The 27,936-nt window shown below is 34.4% G+C and overlaps 2 protein-coding genes across 7 annotated transcripts in view; one reads left to right on the top strand and one right to left on the bottom strand.

Annotated features, from left to right (window-relative positions):
• PRORP (protein only RNase P catalytic subunit) overlaps window positions 1–385 on the bottom strand; it is a 33,632-nt gene extending 33,247 nt beyond the window's left edge. Inside the window, exon 1 of one of the 2 annotated variants that reach the window (XM_074290673.1) lies at window positions 1–385. The gene's annotated coding sequence lies outside the window, so the exon portion shown is untranslated. The other variant, XM_074290676.1, reaches the window with a different exon arrangement.
• Window positions 12–27,936, top strand: PPP2R3C (protein phosphatase 2 regulatory subunit B''gamma). Of its 5 annotated transcripts, none has more exons than XM_074290685.1 (13): window positions 12–516; window positions 3,984–4,111; window positions 12,153–12,257; window positions 13,263–13,375; window positions 14,144–14,241; window positions 16,313–16,383; window positions 18,122–18,254; window positions 19,876–19,931; window positions 20,014–20,089; window positions 21,728–21,864; window positions 25,301–25,438; window positions 26,197–26,256; window positions 27,634–27,936. In XM_074290685.1, the coding sequence occupies exons 1-13, from the start codon at window positions 471–473 to the stop codon at window positions 27,820–27,822; spliced, it is 1,350 nt and encodes a 449-aa protein (XP_074146786.1). In that variant the 5' UTR covers window positions 12–470; the 3' UTR covers window positions 27,823–27,936. The 5 variants fall into 5 exon arrangements, with proteins under 5 accessions (XP_074146786.1, XP_074146782.1, XP_074146784.1 ...); XM_074290681.1 differs by having other exon boundaries at window positions 106–615; XM_074290683.1 differs by having other exon boundaries at window positions 372–516; window positions 20,014–20,116; window positions 21,686–21,864.

Genomic DNA, 27,936 nt, shown 5'->3' with positions numbered 1-27,936 from the left:
CGTTAAGGGGCGGGGGGCAGTGAAGAAACAGTGCTCTTTCCGGAAGGCGAGGAGCGGCGCGTACCCATTTCAACCGAACTTCAAGTGACGATTAGGAAGCTATAAAACACGATAAGGAAAAAAAGACGCCTAGTCTTTATAAGAAAATCGCAAAGAGGATGGCTGACACTGCGAGCTACTAGAAGAAAAAATCCATCCGACTTCTGTAACTCTCTCCTTTAGAACCTGCGAATGAATAATTGGCTTTCTCCCAGGTGGTCGGTTAGCGCCCTCATCCCTCTCCGCTCATACTTCCGCCCGTACTTAAAATGGACAATAAGCATCAACCTCCTTCCTGGAGCCTCCCTCCTTTCCCCGCCACGCCCCGCCCCCTTCCCAAATGACTACGGTGGCCTGCTATGGGAACTCTAGAGAGGGAGCCACCGGGCAGCCGTTAGCCACGGTCGGAGGCACCACGCAGGGATTCATCAATGGATTGGAAAGAGGTGCTACGGCGACGGTTAGCAGCCCCAAATTGTGAGTGCGAGAAGTTAGACGGACACGAAGACGGCGGGAGGTGGGAGCGGGAAGGTCACCTTCTTCTGATGGTCCTCGGGGAGCCGCCACGGAAGGAGGGTGAGGTTGGGCTTGGCATGGGCGCCTCGACGCCTCCCGCTTTCTTGAAGGGGAGGAGGGATAACTTTTTGGGAAATGTTGGACCCTCGGTTGCTAGTTTGCGGGTTTTCACCAGTGTCCGTGAGAGGTGTACCTTGAGCTTTCTCTGCATAAAAACCAGTTAATTTCTACGCAGTGTCTGTGTTTCTATTGTCCTTTAAGCACCGTGAGTTTATGCCGAAGTCGAAAAGACGTGTTTCCTTCTTCCCGGACAACACGCATTCAAGAGTACTTTTGGTATTCTTATCGGTACTCCTCCATGCTAGGGCCTATTGAAAGTATTAAACTGAGTCATCCAGACACCACCCAAGTTGTCATCCATGACTCCTCTTCCTCTCCCTATCAAAATGCAATCAGTTATTAAGTCCTATCATTTCAACCTTAATAAAATCTCTAGTATATATCTCCTTCCCTCCACTGATAACTGCAACCGTTCTGGTACAGGCCCTCAAGTCTAGGTTGCAGTAGTTTCTTAGTTGTTCTCCTTGCTATAGGTCTCGAAATCCAGTCACATCCAAATTGATGTTCCTAAAATGAAAGTCTAGGGACTCTCCACTATTTCTAGGGAAACATTATAAAATTTTCTTTTTTGCTCTTAAAACCTTCATTATCTTTTAAAACCCTCATCTTGTACCTCCCTACCTTTCTAGTCTTCTTACACCCTTTCTGCCATTTATATACTCTGCAGTCTAGTGACACTGGCATCCTTAACGTTTCTTGTATATGAGACTCCATGTTTCAATTCAAACACGTGTTTTTATTCACCTGCTTTTCATGCCTGAAATTCTCTCCCTTCTCTTTGCTTCAATCTTAGTGCTTTCTTTTTAAGATCACTATCTATCCTGTTTTATATCTTTTTAGTAGGGAGTTGTTTATATGTTGTCTTCTTTGAAATTCCTCATTAGTCACATCTATCTCTTTCCCCCCTTTCATACCCTATCTCATCAGTTTCCTTCTGAGTGAAATTAATTTTTAATATGTGTAAATTATATCCTTTAATAAATTATAATATCCTGTCTCATCTAGCAACACTGTTAGGAGTGTTGTTTCTGTGGGACAAAGGGGTCCTGCAGTTTTCCAAAGGCAGTCTAACCAAATGTTGTCCATATTTTCAACTCTGATATGAATTATATTGTCCATCAGGAATATATATATATATGTATATATATATATATATATATAAAGAGAGAGAGAGAGAGTTTATATAGGAATAGGTTTATATATGCCAAACTCATGTCCTGTCCAACCGGTATTCCTAAAGTGCAGATCTTATCCCGTCAGTTTAATCTCTCATGAAGCTTCAGAGGCATCTCTTTGCCTCTGGAAGGAAATATAATCTCCTCTATTTTTTCCCAGGAATACCCCAGGAATTGGGAAAATCTTATGCTGTAAGAACCTATTTGGTATTTTATTTCATCACTGTCCCTCTGATTGGAAGATTGAGCCATGAACTCCATAATCACTATGGAAGAACTAATCCCTCATATCTAACATAACTGTACAACTTTGGAACTTCACTGATTTTCCCACCATGCTCTATAATTAAGTACTTCCTATCTCTTTTTAACATTATTTCCACTTATGAAATTATATGTTTCTGATAATGCCAAGGATTATGGTGGCAAGAGCTGTGACCATAGCACCTCCAAGAGCAGTTGATAGGCTGCCTACCCACAGGAATTACTTCCCAGGATGATGCCTGAAGCCACAGGTTTGAAGGCATTGCCATTCTTAAGGTTTGTGGGTTCCTGAGCTGTTTCCATCAGAATCTAAGGAGAAGATGGTAGTCAAAATAGTGGTGGTGATTTGACTTGCCTGTTACAGAATACCTCCTGTTTCTCCTTAAATGTTCCTTGCAGCTTTAGCTAAGCTGGTTTATCTGCTCTGTTCATGACAGTTGTTGCTACCTCAAATTCTGGCCAGGAGGGCTAGACTAGAAGCAAGACTAATGGTTTGGGAGATGCTGTGACTCCCAGAGCTCTTGTACTTAACCTTATTATTGGAATAAGTTGGTCTCATTCTAGTGGCGTGAGGAAGAAAAGCCCTTCTATTACCATTTTTCCCCATCTTTTAATATAATGGCTAACATTTGCATTGTGGCTAAGTATTTTACAATTATTATCTCATTTGATCCTCACAACAACCCTAGGAGATAAGAGACTATGTTTATTTATATTTATATTAACTATATTTTATAGATGAGGAAACTGAAGCAACGAGCTTAAGTTAATTGCCCAGGGTCACACAACTAGTAAATTCTTGAGGTAGGATTTGAACTTGGATCTTCTTGACTTAAATCTGGTAGGCACTGCTATTCCCAGATTTCTTAAGTTTAGGTTCCTATGTGCCTCTCTTCAATAGTGACATGATTCAGACCAGTTTCAATTGTTTAGTAATGAAGAGCACTGTCTCTACCCAGAGAGAGGACTGTGGGAACCGAGTTTGGCTCACAACATAGCATTTTCACTTGTTTTGTTGTGTGCATGCATTTTATTTTGCTTCTCTTTTTTTTTTTTTTTTTTCTGGTTTGATTTATTTTTTCTTATGCAGCAAGATAATTGTATATGTATGCATATATTGGATTTAACATTTCTACCATGTTTAAAATATATTAGACTACTTGCCAGGGAGGGGGATAGGTGAAAGGGGGGGAATTGGAACACAAGGTTTTGCAAAGGCTAACGTTGAATAATTGTGCACACATATGTTTTGAAAAAAAGAAATCTTTAATAAAGGGGGGAAAAGTTAGGGTCTTAGGCTATCTGCAGTCTACTTTGAGGGGAAGTAGTCAAGATGTCAGGAGTTGGAGAGCAGGCTAGAGAGGGAAGAGAACAAGCATTTATTAAAAATGCCTACTATACAATAGGCATTGATAGGTACTGTTATTATCCCCATTTTACAATTGAGGAAACTGGGGTTAAGTGACTGTCACACAGTTAGACAGTATCTGAAATTGGATTTGAATTCAGTTCTTGACTCTAGGCCCAAAGCTCTGTCTAGATTCTTGTTAATTGTGATTTGACTTGGTTGGCATGTGCTATTTCTATTTCTCCTTCACAGCTGCTTCAGATATTTTAGGCTTACTTCCCTTACGTGGCCATAGCTGGGTTCTTTTCCACAGAAATTGAGATTTGTGCCTATACATGAATATCTTTTACCCAAATGGAATATTAAAAATTTTTCATCCTACAAAAGTTTATTTTTTCTTTCTAGCAAGCTATGTAAATAGGATAGGAATAAAGTTCCTGACAATAGAAGGTGTAATATGGCTTGCAAATGACTATAACATATTAAATACTTCTATGTGTCTTCATATCTTCTGTTATCAGCAAAAAAAAATGAAAAAGAACTTAAAGAGGAAGAAATGGATCTGTTTACAAAATACTACACAGAATGGAAAGGAGGTAGAAAAAATGCAAACGCATTCTACAAATCTATTCCACGGTTTTATTATAGGGTAAGTAATAGAATTAGGCAATGAAAGAGCCTAGAATCTTTTTTAAGTATTGGTTGAGTCTTTAATGTACATAAAATCAAGATATTTTATTTAAATACCAATTAACTGAGATGTATTTAATATATTACTATTTTTGTACCTTTGTTATCATAATTCTTATAAAACAGAATTGAGCATAGAACACTTGAATTTTTTCCACCCCCTCGTTTTAATTTATTTGTTAATTAAATTTTCTTTGAATCTTTGTCTTTGTATTAGTTGTTATCATATAAATTACTTTTGCTCCCTTCACTCTGCATCAATTCATATAAGTCTTCAGTTTTCCCTTTTCATCTCTTTAGGATATGTATCTAGTAGTAGTACTTCTGGGTCAAAGGTTATGCTAAGTTTAATAACTTTTTGATTTCCAGATTGCTGGAAATTTCCAAATTGCTTTCCAGAAATCTAGACCCGTTCACAGCTCCAGTGTCTACAAAAGCATTTATTAAGCACCTGCTATGTGCCATCAAGTGCTAAAAAAACTCAGAATATAAAGGCAACCAAAAACTCCCAAAACCCAATAGTCCCTGCTCTTAAGTAAATTATGGTTTAGTGGGAAAGGCAGCTTGCAAACTTTATACAAATAAGATATATATAGGATAAATTGGAGGTTATCTTAAAAGGAAAGCACTAAGATTAAGGAAGAATGAGAAAGTTCTTACATAAGGTAAAAATAAGACTTAAAAGGAAGCTGGGGTGCAAGATGGAAGGAGTTAGAAGACAGATTGTTTGAACTCTATAGGATATGTGAAAGTATAAAAAGACAAAAAAGATAGGAACATTATGGAGATCCTTAAAAGCCAAATGTAGGATTTTGTATTTGATTCTGGAATTAAGGAGCCACTGGAGCTTATTAAAAATGGCCAACCCAAGCTAGAACTTCAGAATTTTTAAAATTTGTATTTAATATTGTATTTTCTATCAGTGATGTAGCTTTTTTTTCACATGGCTACTTACAGCTTGGATTTCTTCCTCTTGATGTTGTAAGGATAGCAATACCTTGTTCAAAATAAATATGTGACAAATTCACTACCTCTTTGGCAAAAGGTAGATTTACTTAGGGGAAGAGGTTATAGACAAAATGAAGGAATGTAACAGATACCAGAAATGATAAATATGAAATAGTTAGAGCAGAGAGTTAGGCTAAGGAAAAACACTAGTTCCCCAGGGGAACTCACAATCAGGACAAAGGAAATAGTAAGGAGGAAGGAAGCTATTGTTTGGGGGGTTAGACTAACAAAAGATAGCTAAAATAAGGAGGATGGTGCCATTCAAAGGAAGGCTTTATGAAGGAGAGAGAGTACCTCACAGTAGACTTAGTTCAGAAGAGAACTTATCAAAGATCTTCATCATAATCAGATCTTCTAAAATTTACTGGGCCGTTTTCTCAGTGAGACCTGAAAAAAGGGGTCAGGACAGAGGGGTCAAGAGCTAAGTGGCAGCTCAGAGGGAAGAGTCATCAGGAGGCAGCAGTGGCAGATCAGATCTCAGGCCTGTCTAAAGATATGCCAATCAATATATCAAAAGGTTATTTGAAGCTACCCAGAATTTGGGGGGGAAATAGTGGGAGTTGGTAAAAAAAATCCTTCCTAAATAATTTGGGAATTGCCTGATAATAGCTTCTTGCTGGCGGGGAAGAGAGTAAATCATATCACACTGAAAACAGCTTTGGTCATTCATCATTGGGGAATAGCTCCCCAATTTGAAATATTTTCCCTGTATATCTCAGAAATAAAATCTTTGTCAGAGAAACTTGCTGCCAACATTTTTCCCATTTATCTGCTTCTCATCTAATTTTGACCGCATTCCTTTTGTTTATGTAAAAACTTAATTTTATGTAATCAAAATTCAATCAGTCAATAAAAATATTGTTTATAATGCTATGGGATACAAAAAAGAGGCAAAAGAGAGTCCCTGCTTTCAAGGAGCTTACAACCCAGTCATTGAGGAGAAAGTATATGGAACAGGCACTAGACCTTCTTTCCCAAGTTAACTAATCAGAGACATCTTCAGGTATGAAGAGAAAGCATTTATATAATCCCTGCAGGGAAAGGCTCAGACACACCTGAAAGCCATCCCAACTCCAGCCATGTGCCCCTGTAACCTACCCAACTTCTGGCTTATCCAGGAAAAGACTGGAGCCTTTTCATTGGATAGACTAAAAGGACATAACCGTCCTTGACTAATGTCTGCTTCCTGTGGATCATAGCAGTTCTTGAGGGTCTGACCTTTAGAGACCATGTGACTCCCTACAATCCAGGGTTCAAGATTTGAGAATAGAGATCATGTAACTTAGTCTCAATACTGAGAAAGTTTCATCCAGTCAGTCCCATTCAAAAGAAACTCTCAAGATTAGAGTCCCCCGTGGTCCAGTGTTGTTTGTTGTTTTGGGGAAATAATTTGCACAATCAGTCTTCCAAGTTAAGTGGCAAAGATTTATTATGACTAAAGTTAGTAAAAAGGCAAAAGCAAGAAGTGCTGCTGCAGAGGGCTAATTCCAGGGGATTCCAGCAGAGTCAGAATCAAGGAGATAATTGGGACACCAATTGAAGGATGCAAAAATTCCTAGGGAATCTAGCAAAGAGAATCAGGGAGATAACTTTTTGGGAAAGAGAAGCAAAGATTAAGTTGATATGCTAATATTATGATTTAGAGGTATTATTGCTAAATGGTAAGGGCAGGTAGTTCCCATCTTTGATTTCTTTCTACAGCTTTCTGATCAACAGAATTAGTATTGCATTATTGCTATTGGCCAGCATTGATTGTGCCACTCAGGCCCTGCCACTTTCTCACGCTTCAACACAATGGGGGAAACAAAATGCAAAAAATAAATACAATGCAAGCTTCTTTATTAATAGTAGGAAGGCCCTGGAATGAAGAAGAAATGGGAAAGGCTTCTAGTAAAAGAAGGAATTTTAGTTGGGACTTAAAGGAAGCCAGGGAGGTCAGGTCAGTCCAGTAGGTGAATTGGAGGAGGGACTAGTATTCCAGACGTAGGAAACAGAGAAAATGGTTGAAGTTGAGAGATGGGATGTCTGTTTGTGGAACAACCAGAAAGTCTCACTATCTCTGAATGAAAGGAGACTAGAAAAGTATTAGGGGGTTATATTATAAAAAGGCTTTGAATACTAAACAAGAGTTTTTGTATTTGATCCTGAATGCTGTAGGAAGCTACTAGACTTTATTGAAAAAGAGGATAAGATGGTGTAACTTGTGCTTCAGGCAAATCAATTTGAATTAGGAGAGATTTGCAGCAGCAAGACATTATAAATATTCCAGGCATGAGTAAATAAAGGCCTGCATTTGTGTGATAGGGGAGAGAAAGAGGCATATTAGAGATTTTGCAAAAGTAAAATTGACAAATCTTACCAACAGATTGATAATGAAGCATGAGAGACAGTGAGAAGCCCAGGATGACTCCTAGGTTGCAAGCCTGAGGAATTAGGATGATGATAGTGTTGCCTAATGAGTAAATTTTTTCCCCTAGTCCTCTGATTTGTTTTTGATGTCACTTTTTATGTCCAAGTCATATACCCATTTTGTAACTTGGTATATAACATAAAATGATAGTCTATATCTAATTTTTGCCAGTCTGCCTTCCATTTCAACTTTTGTCAAACAATGAGTTCTTAGTAATAATAGTGAGTATTAACTGCTGTCTTTGGAGGGTGCAATTTCAGGTCAGTGATAAGATTGGAGGTCCACCATATATGCAAAAATGTTTGTAGCAGCCCTTTTTGTAGTGGCAAGGAAATAAAAACTTAATCGATACCCATCAATTGGAGAATGGCTGAATAAGTTATGGTATATGAATGTAATGGAAAATTATTGTTCTGTAAAAAAATGATCAGCAGGATGGTTTCAGAAAGGCCTGGGGAGACTCCCATGAACTGATGCTAATGATGTGGGGTACAGCTACTAGGGAAGATATAGAAATAATTTAAGGCTACCTGGTCTTGGAAATGCTATAGTTCTGCTATAATTCCACAAACTAACAATCTGAGACAGTCTAGGCCATGAAATTCAATAGTGAGGTGCAATTCTACCTCTAAACCCTAGAATTCAATACTCTTCAACTCCATTTCTCAGTCCATTCCTCAGTTCTACTTCTAAGCCATAGAATTCAGTTATGGTACAACTCTTCACCACTCTTCAGTTCTAAGTCATAAAATTAGCATGTCAAGGGCAGCTAGGTAGTGTGGTGAATAGAGCACCATTCCTGAAGTCAGGAGAACCTGAGTTGGCTGTGTAACTTAACTCCAATTGCCTCAGCAAAAAAAAAAAAAAAAAAAAAATTAGCATGTCAGAAGATTTGAAGACTTCCTATAAAAATTATCTAAATATTTGGTAAATTCTTTGCTCAAGAGATAATATTATGAACATTTTTTTGATTTTGTGAAACAAGGCCTGCTCTCAAGTAGTTCTTTTTTAAGGCTATCTTTTAAATACTTGAAGACTTCTACTATATTCATCCTCAGTTTTCTTTTCCCCAGGCTAAACATACTCTGTTTCTTCAACCATCTTTAGATCATATTCTCTAGTTCCTTCACCATCTTGGATGCCCTTTTCTGGATATACTTCAATTTATCAACATCTTTAAATTATGGTGTGTAGAACTGAACATAGATCTAAATAAGGTCTAATGTCAAAATGCAGTGGGACATCTAAATTGAATTAGCTTTATTTTTGCCTATCATATTATTCTATTGACTCATTGAACTTGTAGTTCACTAAAACTCTCAAATCTTTTTCAGAATAATTAATACCTTTATAATCTAATACTTGTGACATTGATTTTTTTTAATCCCAAGTACAAGACTTTAAATTTATTTCTATTAAATCAAGATTCTTTTGGATTCTATCATCTAGTGTGTTAATTATCCTTCCTAGTTCTGTCTGCAATATGATGTGCTGTGATTTTATCCAAATTATTGATAAAAATGTTAAACAGTACAAGAACATCTATATTTCCCTAGGATAGTCCACTGGAGACTTCCTACCACATTAACATTGAACAGCTAACAGAATCCCACCAGTTCTGAGTCTATGTGATTGCATTGTTGTCTAATCCTTGCTCTTCTCTTCTTCCTAAGAGTAGTATGAGATACCTTCTCACAAGTTTTGGTAAAATTTAGGTAAATATATATGCAGCATCCCCCTCATTTACTAATTTGATAATCTTGTGGGCTTAGTCTGGTAATAACTTCTTGATAAAGCTATATTGGCTTTGAATCACTACTTTTCTTTCTAGAACTTTCTCAGAAATCAAAGTCAAGATCATGTTGTACCTTCCTCTACATACACCCTTTAGCAGGGTTCATTGCTTTATACTTTACTAAGAAAATGGAGGCTCTTCAGAATATAACTTCAGTCAAATCTTAAATTCTCATTTATTAGAAAAAATCATTTATTAGAAAAAATATTTTCTAAATCATATTAGTTCCTCAGGCAAACATATTATATTACTCCATTAGTCCCAAAGTCTTAGAAAAACTCATTGCTTCCACTTCTCTCTCATTCCATTAGTAAACTAAAATTGCCCCCTCCAAAATTACCTGTGATCTTTTAATTGCCAAATCTGATGCTCTTACCCTTTCAGTCCCTTCTACGGCATTTGACATTTGTGATAACGTGCTCTTCTTGGATATTCTTTTTCCTCTTAAGTTTTTGTGACTTCTGGTTTTTCTCCTATCTGTATGACCTTTATTAATTTTTTTCTTAGATTTTCATGCATATTTCTTATCTATATATGCACTTTAAGGCTCTCTCTTCTCTTAATATTATCTTAATTGTTGACCTTGGTTTAATTTTCTCAAATGCAGATTAATTTCAGATCTATCTATCCAGTTCGAGGTCTCTTTCCTGAACACCTATCCTATTCCTGAAATCCTATCAGCTAACTACCTGTTAGACATTTCATTCTTAATAATTGAGAATTCTCTCAAACTTAAAATGTCTAAAACAATACTCACTATTTCTTCCTCTCCTGTCCTCAACTTATACTTTTCCCATTTGCTATTGATTACATTACCATTTCCCTAGGCTTCTAGATTCTCAAGCTCTTAACTTTCTTCTTCACTCCCCATATCCAATCATTTGTGAAATATTGCCATTTCTATAGCCACAATATCTCTCACATCTATCCTGACACTATTCATACAGCTCTCACTTGAATCATGCACTTGCCTCCACTGGGGTGGTTTTTCTACCTCAGTTTTCTCCTGCTAATCTATCTTCTACATAGCCAGTTTCTAAAGATCATATTTTACCATGTCACTTTCTTATTTAATACATTTCAGTACTTTTCAATTTCCGTTAGGATAAAATACAGTCCTCTGGTTATTAAAATCCTTCACAATCTGGCTTCCTTTTACAAACTTCTTTATAATTTCCCTTCTTATACACTAATGTTTACACTGGCATTCTTGCTGTTTCTCACCCATAATATGTATCTCCTTATCTATGTACCTTCCTAATGACTATTCTGGCTAATAGAGCTAGAGCAGGAAGGCACAAAAGGCACATTTAATTCAATCCCCTCATTTCACTGGTGAGGAACTGAGCTCCAGGAGAATTAAATGACTTCTCCAGATTTACAGGCAATAAGTGATGTGAACTGATTATCTTCCCATCAGAAAGAAGACTATCTGGCAGTTATCAGTTATAACCAATTTCCAGACTATCCATTTGGTATAGAGTGATTGTGAGGATGGAACGCTTTGTTTTTGAAATATTAATTAGCTTATCTTTAGACAGGTCTGGGACCTGATCTGCTAGGTGCATTCAATCTGGCTCCTTGATTCTTCCACCTTTGAGCTCCCTGGCACTTCCTCTCATTGATCCTCCCTCTTGAGTTCCCAGCTTTACTTCTCTGGTCTCCCAGAGAAACACATAAGGCTATATTTCCCTAAAAAGATCTGCATATGATGAAGAGCTTTGCTAAGTTCTATTCAGGATTAAACCCACTATCTCTTTTCTCTCCCTCACAGTACCTTCCCTGTAATGGCACCTTTCTTCTTACTCTCTTCAACTTAACTTGCTATTCATTTGCTTATTCCCACCTCATAGAATATTTCCTTTCTCTTGGTTAATTTTGAGTTTTCCCATGGAGAACTTGTCATTTTCCTTGCCTAACTATATGCTCTCTAAACTTTATTTCATATTTACCACTCCTGGTGCCTATTTTACCTCTTATTTTTGTCTGTACCTTATTCCCAATAAACCTTCCTTTTGTCAATGAGAATGACCATTGTGAATTTGTCACATGTTTATTTTGAACTAGGTATTGCTACCCCAATCTTATAAGTAAAGAATCAAAGTCAAAATTTTAACACAGGTCCTCTGGCTTCAGAGGCAGTGCTGTTTACATTTTTCTGTGAAATTTTCTCACTTTACCCTTCTACATCATAGAAAGTCTTCAAGACTAAATTTAAGCATGAACTTTTTTGTGAAGGCTTTACTGATATTACCCCTCCCCACAAATGCCAATGCCCTCTTTACCTAAATACCTTGTATTTATTCTTTATATGCTTACATGATCTTCCAAGACGTTAAGTTCCTTGAGGGGCAACAGTTATTTTGTGTTTCTATTTCTAAGGCCCAGCACCAAGCCTGGCACATAGTACTTAATAAATGCTTGATTGAATTTGGTATAACTAACACAAATATTATTACTTTGGAAAATGAGGAAATTCTTTCATGGAGTTAAAATGGCTTATCCATATTTACATTGTTAGAATTCAAATCATCTAATTTTAAGTTCAGTTACATCACACTGGTTCTTTTACATTAGCCTAATGCTGCAATAAAAGCATTTCTCCAAAAATAGTATGATAAAATGAAATTAAGAACACTCAAAAATGTAAGTCAAGAAAAAATTTGATGAGTTTTTTCTCTGGCTACTTAAGGCACCAAAATGGTTGCTTTAGAGTCAAGATAAACACTTCCAGTCAATATACCTATGTGCAAAATGTTTGGTAACGCTTTTCTGTATCTGTTTTAGCTCCCAGCTGAAGATGAAGTTTTATTGCAGAAATTAAGAGAAGAGTCTAGAGCTGTTTTTCTGCAAAGGAAAAGTAGGGAACTGTTAGACAATGAAGAATTACAGGTGAGAATAGAAAAAAATGTAAATGTTAATAAGTAAATATAGATAGCACCTAAACTATGAATGTTTGACTTAGAACCACTTTTTTTTTTTTTTGTTTTTCAAATAGAGAGGCAAAGATTTTATAATTACTTGATATGTCAAGTTCCAAAAGGGAGTTTGCTATTGACAAGGGAAAAGAACCAGACTAGATTCATTAGCAAACTGCCATTAACTAAGGGGCTGACACCCTTAGGTAGACTAAGTCCTAATGGATTTGCTGCCACAAAATAAGCAATTCCTAATGAACATGAGATGCTAAATTCCTAGAAAAGGATTTAGGGCCCTAATGGGAGTTAGCAAGGAAGTGATGCACTGGTAGGTTCTTTATATAGGAGAGAAATAACTTCTGGGGTTAACATCATAACTTGACTCTCTAATTGGGTCCAGTAATTGTAGTGTTTGTCAGTGAAAAGACTTCAACAAGGATTTCAATCAGGGAGGGCCTACTGCAATAAAAGCCCACTTAGGATAACAAAAGGCCTAATCAAAATCAAAAGATCTATTTAAGAGATAATCAGATCAGTGTTCCTTCTTGCTTACTTTAAGGAGTAACTTGTTTTCCAGATTTTTTTTTTTAACAGTAAAAAATCAGTCTCTCTCAACTCTCCTCCCCTTGGTCCATCTTGACACTGGGTTGCTAGCAGGGAAATTACTTTTTTATTCACCTTTATCATCTCTTCAAACAGGACCCAAACTCTTTTGGGGTATGCAACAGAGGTCTTCTAAAACTGTTTTCTACTGAGTTAGGACATAGAATTGTCTTAAGAGTCCTACTTGAAGGGATGATGAACTCAAGGTCTCTAAAGCAAGAACTATTCTTTAATGAAATAAGGGGCTTAGCAGTGGTGAGAAAAGAAGATTAAAAAGTACAATATTAAAACTCTCTTAAAGGGAATTAGCTAGTTTTGTTCAAAATTCAGAGGTTTTTTTGTTGTGTTTTGTATGTTCTTCTGTGTCACTTTTAAGAATTTATGGTTTCTACTGGACAAACACCAGACACCACCTATGATTGGGGAGGAAGCAATGATCAATTATGAAAACTTTTTGAAAGTTGGAGAAAAATCTGGACCAAAGTGCAAGTATGAATCATTTAAAGTAGTATTTGTGCTTAAGTTAAATATTACAAACTATCAGATGAAAGATAATAAAAGTTTAAAATGACCAATTATTTATTTATTTATTTTTGATTTATTGGGCATGGAGTCTTAGAGTTGGGAGCTAGAAGGGACCATAGAAATGTAGACCATGAATTCCTGACCAACACTCAAAGGACAAAGCAACCCACATTTTATGTGGTTTTTAATAATTTAAATATCTGAAGAATAAACAGCCCCTTTACAGTAATGGGGATACTAACACCTGTGATAATATGAGGTGGTATGGGGGGGATAGAGGAAAAATGGAAAATAGTTTGAAAAGGAGAGCAACAATAAAATATATACTTTTTTAATATAGAGAAAAAAAACTTTTAAAAGTCAGTAATCTTAAAGTATTATGCAGTATACTTTACTAATATATGAGTGATTTTATTACATTTGTGTTAAATTTAAAATACTTAAATTAGTAAGCCATGTTTCATGGACAATTCTATTAAAGATACTACAGAATTTTTTCTCTTTCTTTCCCAAGAGTCTACACAATGTTGCACTTAGTAAGGTCTTAAGTGCTTGCTGTTTACTAAATGTTTGTGGATGATTGAATTCATAATAAATATAATTTTTAAAAGGAATAAATATTCCCTATGGTTGTTGGCTTTATTCAAAAATTACTTCATTTATGAAACTACATTCAATAATTCATCTCTTAAGTAATTTATATCATGTTTGTAAATTATTTATTTTTCTTAGGCAGTTCTTTATGGCAAAAGTTTTTGCTAAACTTATTCACACAGATCCCTATGGAAGAATATCTATCATGCAGTTCTTTAATTATGTTATGAGAAAAGGTAAGTATAAGGATGGTAATTCCTTCCCTTCCCCCATCTTCTACATCTTGGGAAAACAATCATATGATTAGATTATGACCATGTCTTTATTTGTTAAACTATAATAGCTTCTCTTTGCATAGTACTTTTCAAATTTATTAATCCCTCAAAAATTTTTGTAAAGTAGATAATGCAAGTATATAAAATTATAGATTAGGAAATTGAAGTTCACAAATGTAAATGGATACTTAAAGGACAATTTGCTTAGTTAAGAGAAACCTGGATTCCATCAAATTCCATCTCTTATGTTTACTAATCTTGTGATGATGAACAAATCAGTTAAACTACTCTATGCCTTAGTTTCCTCATATAAAAAAGCAACTAAGATAATCACTATAGTATTTAACTTCATGGAATTGTTGTGAGGAGATCTTTAAACTCTGAATCCTGCACGAATAGATATAATACCTATGAAAAGTATTGCAAACTTTAAAGTATAATATAAATATTAGTTAAAATTTTAAGTGATTTGACCACAATAATACAATACAATGGTAAACTTGGGTCTTTTGACTTCAGATTTAATGCTTTTCATATCTCTTTTAAATAGTAGCACTATTTAAACCACTTCAAAATGCATTAGAAACATATAGTAATTCAGATCAATTTAAAATGTGACATAATGAAGATACCTGGATTTGGAGTTAGAAGACCTTGGCTCAAAACCTGCTCTAATCATCTTACCCTTGTATAAGTTACTTAATCTTTCTGGGCCTCAGTTTCCTCATCTTTAAAAATGAGTGGATTATATCCGATATGAGCAACCTGTAGAATTGTATTTCCATATAGAGACAAGGACTTACTAATATGGGGATTACCATAGTTTAAGCCCACTTTACCTTTCACATGGACTATTTGCATACATTCCTATTCTGTTTTCTTCCAGTTTTTTCCTTCTCTCCAAATCAACCTCTGTTCTTCTGCCAAATTAATATTTTTTAAGCACAAATCCAAACATTTTGTTACCTTGTTCAAAAATCATCTGTGACTCTCAGTTTTATCCTAGTAGAATAAAATACAAACTCTTTTCCAGAGGTCTCTTGCCAGTTTGGCTCCAGCATACTTATCATACATTATTATACATTGCCTCCTTTCTTTACCTTTGCAATCTAGCCAACATGTCCTTCTTAACTTCTCTTAGAAAACAAGCATTTATTAAACACTTGCTATTTCCATGCTCTGTGTTAAATGCTACATTTACCAAAAAAAAAAAAAAAAAAAAAAAAATTACTAAGAACAGTCCCTGTTCTCGAGGACCTCACATTCTAATTAAGAAAAATAATATGCAAACAGTTGTCTACAGACAGGCTATATACAGGATAAATTTAAATTGATCAACAAGGGGACAACATTAAAATTGAGAGAGATCAGGAAAAGCTTCCTGTATAAGCTGGGATATTATCTAGGACCTGAAGAAAGGCAGAGCAGCCAAGAAAAGGGAAAACATTCTATGACATTGGGACTGCTACTCAAAATGTTTGAGGAACAGCAAAAAGGCATTGAGAGCAGTATCACTGGGTTACGGAGTAAATGGACAAAATAAGTTCCATCTCCTGATCTCATGTTTAGGATGTATTTTCTTTACCTCTGTATCTTTGGAGATTCAGCTTTATGCCTTCTTCTTCATGAAGTCCATCCTGATTCATGCATGTGTTTATTTTGTAGTAGGTATTTTCTTTGTTATGTTATATATTGTTATCCTTCAGGAAAAGGGACTATTTTAATTTTGGCTTTGTATTCACAATGACAGATAGGAGGTGCACTTAATAAATGCTTGCTGAGTAAATGAACTTCTTTAGAATTAAAGCAGTTAATTTATAGCATCAAATATCCTTCCTTTTAAATTATGGTTTCCTATTTCTGTTGGGCATTATTTTCACTGGAAATATTCTGCAACTAAAAGCTAGTCAACGTGTGTAAATTGCATTGTTGGGTTTGGAAGTCTACATCTACTACTAGCGCATTATATTCATTATGTGTGCCCAAATATATTGAAAGGTTAATCTCATATATTTTGAATCTTCTTTTATAGTGTGGCTCCACCAAACAAGAATAGGGCTTAGTTTATATGATGTGGCTGGCCAAGGTTACCTTCGGGAATCAGTAAGTATGAATTTAGTAATGATGAGATTTTAAATTTTAGGTATGGTTAGCAAAAGAATTGATAAAAATTAATCCTTTAGGCCAGGGGTTCTCAAACTACTGTCCACAGGTCAGATGCAGCTGCTGAGGATGTTTATTCGGCCCTCCCGGTTATGGCAAATGGGCTGAGGGGCAGAGACAGAGTGAACTGGCCCCCTAGTTGAAAAGTTTGAGGACCACCACTTTAGGCAATGCTTTAGAAAAAAGGCTGTCATAATGGAGATCAGTTTAATTCCTTGGTCCCACTCTCTAAAGGTAATCCAGTTAGAAATCTAAGTTATATCAAGACCCTAAGGCTAAATTTTCCCTATAAAACAATTTATGGCTCATGGCTTTGCTGCTACATTCCTTTGGGTCAGCCTGCCACAGAACTCTGTCTATTACAAGGCTATTGGAATTGCCTTAAATCACCTCATTGTTGAATCTAAGAGCCAAATTTATCACAATCAATCATATCATTATCTTGTTGCTGTGTATAATGTTCTCTTGGCTCTGCTCACTGCATCATTCATGTAAGTCCAGGCTTTTCCAAAATCAGCCTGTTCATCATTTCTTATAGAATAATAATATTCCATTACATTCATATATCATAACTTATTCAGCCATTCCCCGATTGATGAGCATCCACTCAATTTTCAGTTCCCTGCCACTACAAAAAGGGCTGCTACATACTTTTTATACAGTGAGTTCTTTATAAAACAACTTTTTAGAAGGGAAAGAACATTAATAATTAAGGAATTCAGAAAGGGCTTTCTGTAGAAGGTGACACCTGAAGTTTGTTGAGGTTGGGAAAGGAGGACCCCAAAAGTTTGGAGTACCAGAATTGTGTTGCGAGGTATCTCAAAAGAATTTGCAGGTTAAAACGCACTTCCTAGTCAAGGGGCAAAGTTTTATTGAAAGTGATGGTACACCATTACAAAGTGGACTGAATTGTAAGGGAATTCAGTAAAGAAACAGAAGTAAGGAGATATATTTATTCAGCTTTCAATCATAGATATATTAATTCTATGGCCCACAGGTAGGGGTAAGGAGTAATCTCCAGATGAATTGAGGATAGTCTCTGAAATTTGATTTTCACTGACCAGATCAGTGAGCAATGAATTGAGAAGTAGTCTATTCAGAATCAAACAGAGTAGGCACAGGAATTTCCTGAGGCAGACTCCAAAACCAAAGGATTTAGGATTTTCTGACTCACTGCCAGAACAGAGGGCGCCCCCCCTCAAAGTCCACAAAATCATATTACAGCAAGTTGAACTTGAGGAAAGCAAAGGAGCCTAAGAAATGTAGATGACTAAAGAGAGGAGGGAAAGTAAGGGAGAAGGGAGAGAGAAAAACATAGAAATAGAGGGAAGTAAAGGAGTAAATTAAGGTGGGGAGAAAGAGAACTTTCTCAGATTCAGCTTAGTCCTCTTTTAGAACCAGATCTCTTTTTATTCCTAATTAAAAAAAAAAAAAAAAAAAAAAAAAGCTCAAAATTACAAATTTCTGCACTGTGATAAGTAACAAAATTTGCTATACCAGAATATAATATTTTGAACAATATAGGTAGCTTTAAACAATTATGAAATGGTTTCCTCATTAGTTATGAGCTTATTTCAGTAGAGATTAATAATCATGGAAGATTAGATAACATTGTTTAAATAGGAATCAAAAAATAGGAAGATTGCATATTAAAGCTTAAACACTTTTTTCCCCCCAGGATTTAGAAAACTACATATTAGAACTTATCCCCACTCTGCCACAGTTAGATGGACTAGAAAAATCCTTTTATTCCTTTTATGTCTGCACTGCAGTTAGGAAATTCTTCTTCTTCTTAGATCCTCTGAGAACAGGTAAAAACATACTTTGTCAAACTTGAGCATTGTTAATAATATTTGCTTATAAATGTGATAAGTAGAAATATCATGTCTTGAAAATGTTGCCATATCTCTGAAATGCTGCTATAGCTATTAAACTTCAAAAGATAGAAAAGAAAAAGTAGCAGCAGTGATTTACAAATTTAGAAATTGTCTTTGAATGATACCTAATTGCTACTAACTGCCACTAACTTGGTTCTATGAATTTCAATAAATGTTAACTTAAATTCAGGGTCTCAGTTATATCATTTGCAAAATGGAATTGAATGAGACAGGTTCCTTAGTATATTTGTTGGTGCTTTTAAAAAATATTTTACTTTAAAAGTAATGTGTTTTATAATTACTTAAGATAAAGACATTGTGTAGTACACTTTTAAATTGTACCAATGAAGTTAAATATGTTCACTGTGTGTATTCCTACCCAATTCCTACTTTGATCAAAATGTTCTTATATACATTTATAACTGATCATGAAGCATAACTTTTTTCCCTCCATAAAGTTTAGAAAGTAATTAGCATAGAGCAGTAATGAACTGAACTAGTTATACCCAGCGAAAGAACTCTGGGAGATGACTATGAACATAGAAATCCTAATCCCTCTATTTTTGTCCGCCTGCATTTTTTATTTCCTTCACAGGCTAATTGTACACTATTTCAAAGTCCGATTCTTTTTGTACAGCAACACAACTGTTTGGTCATGTATACATATGTTGTATTTAACTTAATCTTTAACATGTATTGGTCAACCTGCCATCTGGGAGAAGGGGGGGTGGGAGGAAGGAGGGGAAAAGTTGGAACAAAAGGTTTTGCAACTGTCAGTGCTGAAAAATTACCCATGCATATGTCTTGTAAAAAAAAAAAAAAAAAAAAAAAAAAAAAGCTATAATAAAAAAAGAAAGAAAGTAGATTAGTAATTTTGGTTTCATTAATAACACCATATTATTGTGTAGGACAGTATCAACCACAAAAACAGAGACTCAAGAGTAAGGAAAAAAAAAAAAAACGAGTTTATTAAGATCTCATGAGAAAAGGCATCTCCCATCTGACAAGATGTTTGTAAATAAAAGGAATGCAAAGTAAAAACTGTAAAACACAAGATTAAAGAGCAGAACCCCACCATCACCCTGCCTGGCCTTTTCTCCCATTGTCCAGGCTTACATTCTAATGGAAAATCTATCCCAGAAATAAAATAATAAACTGCCTTTAAAAGAGGTACTTAAGTGCTAATTAAGAAATAGTAGGGAGGAACATACTTTTTTTAAGCTGTAGCTCTACTTGTTGTAAAGCTTCAAGTCACAATTAAGATATAGTTTAAGACTATCTTCCTTTGAAAGTATCTTCACTCAGTTTATCCCATACATTATAATCAAGTGACTTCACCTTCCTAGACTTATAGAAGCCCATCTATAGAGTTATAATGATGTTTTTGCCTCCATGGGAAGATTCTGAGGGTCATATTTGAAATTGCTTATCCTCTTCTTTTGAATCTGTTCTTATTTCAGAAACAAATGAAATATATTCCAGGTTTTTAGAATGGCAACTCTTTAAATATGTACTAGGATTAAGATGAAACTTAACTGTTTTAATGTGTTTTTAGGAAAGATAAAAATACAAGATATTTTAGCATGCAGCTTCTTAGATGATTTACTAGAGGTAAGTAAACTATTTTAACAATATTTATTATTCTAGTTTATTGTAACAATATTCTGATTAAGTTATTGTCATGTGCATTTAGCTTCGGGATGAAGAACTTTCCAAGGAAAGTCAAGAAACAAATTGGTTTTCTGCTCCTTCTGCTTTGCGGGTTTATGGTATGTTGCTAAATTATGCTACAATTTGTATAATCTTAATGCATTACCTTAATATTTTATCATTTCATAAGATTTATTATGTTCTGGGTTAGGAGGATTTCCAAGATTATAAAAGTACTTTATTAGTGCCAAAAGTGGATTTTGTAAAATTAATATCAACTTTTTATTTTCAAAATACATGCAAAGAGAGTTAACGTTCACCCATGTAAAATCTTGTGTTCCAGATTTTTCTCCTCATTCCCTCAGCCTCCTCCCCTAGACAACAAATAATCCAATACAGGTTAAATATGTGCAATTCTGTATTTCCACATTTATCATGCTGTACAAAAAAAAATCAAAAGAAAAAAAATGAGAAAGAAATAAAAAAGCAAACAACAACAAAATTGTTGTTGGTCCACATTCAGTCTCCACATCTTTCTGGATGCAGATGCCTCTCCATTACAAATTTATTGAAAGGGCCGCTAGATGGCGCAGTGGATGGAGCACCAGCCCTGGCATTCAAATGTGGCCTCTGATACTTAACATTTACTGGCTGTGTGACCTTGAGCAAGTTATTTAACCCCATTTGCTCCACACACACACACAAAAAGTACAAGTATATTGGAATTGGCTTGAATCACTTCATATTTGAAAAGAGCCAACTCCTCCATCATCATTGATCATCATATAATCTTTTTGTTCTCTTGGTTCTATTCACTTCACTTTAACATCAGTTCACGCAAGTCTCTCCAGGCCTTGCTGAAATCACCCTATTGACCATTTCTTATAGAACAATAATATTCCATTACATTGATATATCATAACTTACTCAACCATTTCCCAACTGACTTAAAATTTTTTCTAGAAATTTTTCAGGTTTCTTAAATAGGTTATAGTGCATGATCCCCAGAAAACCATTTTCTTACTCAGAGATATTATGAATATGAATTTTTACAATACTATAGCATAATGAAGTCCACAAAAACAATTAAGTATAGGGCTTAGCTCAATTAGACTGAATTTCTTCAAGTCAGTGAACTCTTCTAGATGATGATCATGCAGTCTTCCCTACTGATAATATCAGAATGAACATTATTTAAAAATTTGGTTGTACCTATACCAAAAACTGAACTACTGTGCTGTTAAATCAGTCATTCACCAAACATTTATTAAACATATTATCAGTCTGGACAGAGAAGTAACACTGGGAAATGAGTGTAAACTGTTTCCATTTTGTGTTTTTCTTCCCAGGTTATTTTTACCTTCCGAATCCAATTCTTCCTTTGCAACAACAACAACAACAAAATTCGGTTCTGCACATATATATTGTATCTAGGATATACTATAACATATTTAATATGTATGGGAATGCCTGCCATCTAGGGGAGGAGGTGGAGGGAAGGAGGGGAAAATTTGGAACAGAAGGGAGTACAAGGGATAATGTTGTAAAAAATTACCTATGCATATGTACTGTCAAAAAATGTTATAAAATTTATAAAAAAAAAAAAAAAAAACATCATCAGTCAAGCACAGATGAAATTATACACTTATGTCAATTATTATAAATAGTAGTATTGATAGGAATATATATGTAAATAATTGTTTTTAATCCATCAGTTATATTGGAGCATTATGTTTGTTTACATTTCTGTCCCCCAGGCCAATATTTGAATCTTGATAAGGACCACAATGGAATGCTCAGCAAGGAAGAACTCTCCCGATATGGAACAGCAACTATGACTAATGTCTTCCTTGATCGTGTCTTCCAAGAGTGCCTTACTTATGATGGAGAAATGGTATCAATATCCTCTTAGTCGGTGATTTCCTAAAGAAATATAGCCAGTTCTTTTTGGACACTCAAAAATTTCTTTCTTTCTTTATTTTTGCTGAGGCAATTGGGGTTAAGTGACTTGCCCAGGGTTACACAGCCAGGAAGCATAAAGTGTCTGAGGTCAAATGTGAACTCAGGTCCTCCTGACTTCAAGGCTGGTGTATCCACTGTGCCACCTAGCTGCCCCAGCACTCAAAATTTCTTTGAGCTTCAGATTGTATTGATTCCTTACTTGTTGAATAGGTTAGGAAATAATTATTAATCCAGGTCAGATAAAAATTGATGATTTTATTCCTTGTGTTACTGTACCTATTGTAGAACAGGGTATGCTGATTGGCAAAATAATTTCATAAACTGCCAAATCTTGTGGATTTTTAAAAAGGTAGTATTTATAAGGTCAGTTATAAAATCACATTCAGTTTAACATATATTTACCAACTGCAAATTATGTGCAAGTTTCTATCCTAGGAACTGGGAAACAAATGAAAATTCTTGTTTCTCTGGGTTTACTGTAAGTTCTTGGACAGTTAAAATTAAATATTTTTGTTCGGTTGATAAGAAATCACTTAAGCGTTTAAAGCACTTAAGTGCTTTATACAGTTACTAAATTAGTTAATGTTACTTTTGAGATCAGCAGGAATTCAAGGCCATTAAGAATTTATAAATCATATACCATATGTTAGGAACTGTACTAGTTACTGGAGAAAGACAAAAAGAGGACAGGCAGTGCCCTCAAGGATCAGAATTCTATATTTTTTAATCTAGACAATTCCTTAAGACTTTTTAAGTGGCAAGAGAAGGTATAGACCTGCATTGATAAAAAGAACTTTCCTCATATGGTGTTTATTTATTCAATGAAATCACTGGTCCAGTCTCTGCTCCTAAAATATTTTTTTTTTAAATAAGCCTTATAGAGAATGGATTGACATGGGGAGAAAGACTAAAAGCAGGGACACTATTGGAATAATCCAGGTGAGAGATTATGAGAGCTAGAACTAGAATGATGGCCTGTTGAGTAAAGAAATTAAATCTCCAAGAGATATGAAGAGGAATCAATAAGTCATATTATTCCCTATGGTAAGTAGAATGACAGAAACTACAGATTTGAGGATAATCCTCACATGACTGGAAAGACAGAAGGAAGCATAGGGTTAAGTTGGGAGATGAAGAGTTTGCTTTTACAAGTCAGGAGATAGTGTGTCCTGTTGAAGGCTAATTCCATTGGGTGATAGATTTGAGGTAAAGGACTTTTTTTCATCCAAACTCACATACCAAATAAACAATACAGTTGGGGCTAAAATTCAGACTTCTTGGTTTCCAAAATGCTATTCTTATTTATTATATAATGTATTATTTGTCAAACCATTGGTCATCATCCAATATAACAAATCAATCTATTAAAATAGTTTGATTTTATATATCCTGAATTTGAAGTATCTGTGATATATCCAGGTAGAAATGGGTAGTACTCAATTGGTACTACCCAGAAGTGGAATTCAGGAAAGAGATGGGTTAAATATGTATATGTACCATATATATATTTATATATATATGTAAGAGTTATCTCTGCAAGGCAAATTGACTCTTAACTAATGAGACAACCAAGATAGAAGGTTAGTTAGAGAATAAGGCTTAAGAAAGAGCACTAGTAAATATCTACATAAAGGAGCAAGGCATGGAGGCATCCATCCATTGTGGTAATCTCACAAAAGAAATTTATAAGTAGTGGTTAAATATTAAGAATTATTTCTAAATAGGAAATCATCATGAAAGAGGGGTTCTGCCATGTCATGAGCAGAGAGCTCAAAAAAGAGTGAGAAAAGACCAATGATTGGATTTACTTGTCAGATGTTAGGTGACAGCAGTGATTAGTAGGTGGGGAAGTATACAGAGAATAGGGTTGGGTTTTTTTGGGGGGTGTGTGTGTGTGTGTGTGTGTGTGTGTGTGTGTGTGTGTGTGTGTGAAAGAAGAGATAAAGGACAAAAATAGATTGAGAGAATGACCTCATAATTTTAGAGCTGTCAAAAATGAAAAGTCTAATTATATAAAAATTTAACTTTATAACAATGAGGGAGAGTGAAAAAATGTTAGTAATATCTTAGTAAAAATCTTAGTAATAATAATTGAGGAACAACATGAATAGTATGCAAAAAGCCTTTTCTCTCCTCTCTCTTTTTTTTTTTTTTCCCTGAGGCAGTTGGGGTTAAATGACTTGCCCAGGAAGCTAGGAACAACTAGGAAATGTTAAGTGTCTGAAGTCAAATTTGAACTCTGGTCCTCTTGCCTTTAGAGCTGGTACTCTATCCACTGTGCCACCTAGTTGCTCCTAAAAGGCTTTATCTTACAACTGAAACAGCTCTCAGCTAAAGAATGGATTTCATTTAGTTGATTGCAAAAGCAGTGAAGGAAAAGGCAGTGATAGCTTTTGCTGTGTAATTCCTACAACCATAGCAACCAGCAGTATAGAGTTTGTGATGATTTGGAGTAAATAAACCAAAGCAGAGACTGGATTCAGTTAGATAGTAATGATAGGCTAATTTGATTCCTTCTATTGTGATTTTACGGATCTGAATCCTTAATACTTTTTATTTTTCAAAACCTTTTACATATTATTTTATTTTCACTAAGTAGCTCTCATATATTTCATCTTCCTTTACCATGTCAAAACGATTTTTTGATAATCACTCTGAAATGGGGAATTCAGGCTATACTATTATATTTTCTTTTTCCTGGGATGGAAAGAGAGAATCAACACTTGCAGGGATCAGAAAAGTTTTCCTTGTCACTATGGAAAATTGCTTAGATTCCATATAATTATTTTAATAGATTCTTAATTTTTTAGACTATTCAAAGGGATTAATTAAAATTTTCTGCTGTGATTTTAAACACTTAACAGTGGTATATAAATTTTACTGTGACAGACTTGATTCTTAGTTTAATTTAATTTAGAATATGCAGCAGAAATTCAGAATAAGAAATTTAAGTCTATTGTCTATTTCACTGTGAGAGTTCAGTCACTAACTTATTTTCCCTTTTTAAAATGAAAAGCAGATATGATATGACTAAAGTAGTCTGATTGGGAATAGTTAAGTGTGCCCATCAACTATCCAGGATTAACTATTAATGTGTACTCAAAGGTAGAATTAAATTTATGGCTATAATAGTTATTTCCCACTGACTTTAAAGTAATGTTTAAACTCTTACCTTCACTTATTGCAAAATAATTTTATCATGTACTGACTTGGAAAATCAGTCCTGAATTCAACCAGTCAAATATTTATTAAGCACCTATTATTTGTAAATCTAGGGATACAAAGACAAATCCAAATAAGTCCCTGTCCTTGAGATTTCTAAATTCTATTTGCATATCCTACTTTAATATTATTTCCTTTCTTCATAGGATTATAAGACCTATCTAGACTTTGTGCTTGCATTAGAAAACCGAAAAGAACCTGCTGCATTGCAATATATTTTCAAATTGCTTGATATAGAGAACAGAGGATACCTTAATGTCTTTTCCCTTAATTATTTCTTCAGGGTAAGTCTGTCTTGGGGATGTATATTGTGAATATATGTCAGCTTAGATCATAGTTTTATAAATGTTTACAGCAGTACTTTACCATTTAACAGTTTATATTTAGTTTAATTTATTAACCACTGTGATTTTTGTCAAAGTTATGTTTTTGGTTTTTTTTAAGTGAGGTGGATACTCCAGTTCTAGTAGTGAATGTCAGTTTTGGCAGACATTGACTCGGCCACATGTCTGCACTATTTTTTGCTCTATAGGCAGCTTCCAAATAAAGGAATATATAGAACTATTGTGATCAGTTAGGATTCATTACAAGATTAAGCTTTATTGGATATCTGTGGATCTTTATTAAAGAATTTTTTTTTTCACTCATGTTTCTTTAATATAATTTTTCTCTGGCTTCTAATTGTATCAGACTTGGAATTAGTTTTGATTTTCAGTAGTTAGGATGTTATTGTCCAGATGGATTAAGTATGAGCTATAAATACATAACCTTTTTCAGAGAACTCTTAGCCAGCATTCTATCATAGAATCTGTGGACATGAGAGCTTTCTTACTGCTGCCATACTCATTCCACAGCTAGAGTGGCAGACAACATGACCTGTTTTTGCATACTATAGAGTGAGTACTCACACATTCTCTTTATATTTTAAAATGAAAGGCATGTTTAATCAGATAAACACTGCTCATTTTTCACTTTTCAGTCAAGATTTATTTTTTAATTTATGTATTTTTTGTTTTTGCACATTTATTTCTTCTTAATGCAGGCTATACAAGAATTAATGAAAATCCATGGACAAGATCCTGTCTCATTTCAAGATGTTAAGGTTACTTCTTTTCAATTTCTATAGAACCATGTTATGAAAGTGAATTGATCACCATATATGAATTCCATAGAAAGAGTAAAAATATTTGAATTGAGGTTAAATTTCATTTTTATTATGATAGGAAATTTTTAATAGTGTATTTTTTTAGAAGTTAAATTGTGATATGTGGAAGCTATTCAAATAAGGAGTTTTTTCCTATCAGTGAAAGACTGATTAATAATTAGATGGATCTGTCTATTATGCTGTTAGACTCACTCAGATTACAGTTGCTTAAACTGAATTTCCTTTTGTTGTATTCATTATCACTATCTTTTTATTAAATGGAGCAAAATTATAGGATATTTTTAACTGAATTTAATTAGATTATTTTCTTATTGTTGGTTCTTATTTTGATCAATTGGTAATTTTTTTCCAGAATAATTTAGCTATATGGGCTACCCAATATTTTTAGAACATTATTCTTCAGAACTGTATTCTCAACAAACCAGTTTATTTTCTATATCAAAACCTAGTTTCACCATTACACATTTGAAATTTTGTTACAAGTACATTAATATCTGGCAATTAAAAAAAAAAAAAAAACTATAACCAGCCTAAATCTAGGAATATGGTTTCACAGATCTACCCACGCTCAAAATTAAAAAGAAATACATTTCACTAAATCCAACTAATCTAAATCTTATACCAACTTTTTGTAAATGTAAGGTTCTATTTCATTCTATAATGCTTCTGAGATTCTGTATCTGTTTTTGATTTGTAGAAAACTACTAAAGTATACTTAGGAAGTATATATGTAGATTTAAATATATATGTATATATATGTAGTCTTGCCTTTACTCCATTTAATCTAAATAATGAAGTTTGATTACTACTTATGATTTATAAAGTCCCATGTCTTTATTTTAAATTATAAAAGGGTAAAGCAGATGCTTTACTATTAATCTTGGCTCCTTCATTTAAATGATTATTATTTGTTGAAAATCATGTTTTATATTGATCTTTCTTTGATCAAATGTATATTGTTTGATGGGGTGAGTACTTTTAACCTGCTATTGGAATCCCAAATCAAAAATCTTCTCAGTTTACTAGTTGCTCTTCGAGTAGACTGGAATTTAGACCTGAAATCTAGTCTTAGCTTTGCCAATCAATTAACTATAATCGTATTCAGTCATAGGGTTCTTTTTCTCCTCTCCTTCCCTCTCCCTATTTCATGAATAAAATAGTTATTTAGATTATTTGTTAAATTTACTAAAATAAACAAAAGAAATTGTAAAAGCAAGGGTAATTCATAACCCATATTTTTTATTTACTAGTCATACAAATTGAGTGAAATCAGTCCAGTGGGTCATGTTTTATTGTATCTTTCCACATTTACAGGATGAAATTTTTGATATGGTGAAACCTAAGGATCCTTTGAAAATATCCCTTCAGGATTTAATCAGCAGTAATCAAGGAGACACAGTCACTACCATCCTAATTGATCTGAATGGCTTCTGGACTTATGAGAACAGAGAGGCTCTTGTTGCAAATGATAATGAAAACACTGCAGACCTAGAGGACACATGATCTTTAACAGACTAAAATGACTCCATCTGAGACATGCTTGAATACTGTATAATTATTAAAAAAAAAAAATAAATTGTAAGAGCACAATTAAACTATTCATATTATCTGTAGAAA

The sequence above is a fragment of the Sminthopsis crassicaudata genome, chromosome 2 (assembly GCF_048593235.1).
Source record: "Sminthopsis crassicaudata isolate SCR6 chromosome 2, ASM4859323v1, whole genome shotgun sequence".
Classification (NCBI taxonomy): domain Eukaryota; kingdom Metazoa; phylum Chordata; class Mammalia; order Dasyuromorphia; family Dasyuridae; genus Sminthopsis; species Sminthopsis crassicaudata.
The sequence above is the reverse complement of the archived record's forward strand: the minus strand, read 5'-3'. Positions and strand labels throughout refer to the sequence as shown.

Coding starts and splice junctions, on each gene's coding strand:
- PPP2R3C (XM_074290681.1), top strand. CDS start 471: ATGGATTGGAAAGAGGTGCTACGGCGACGGTTAGCAGCCCCAAATTGT. Junction 25,439..26,196: donor CCCTTAATTATTTCTTCAGG/GTAAGTCTGTCT, acceptor TTCTTAATGCAG/GCTATACAAGAATTAATGAA. Junction 26,257..27,633: donor TCTCATTTCAAGATGTTAAG/GTTACTTCTTTT, acceptor CCACATTTACAG/GATGAAATTTTTGATATGGT.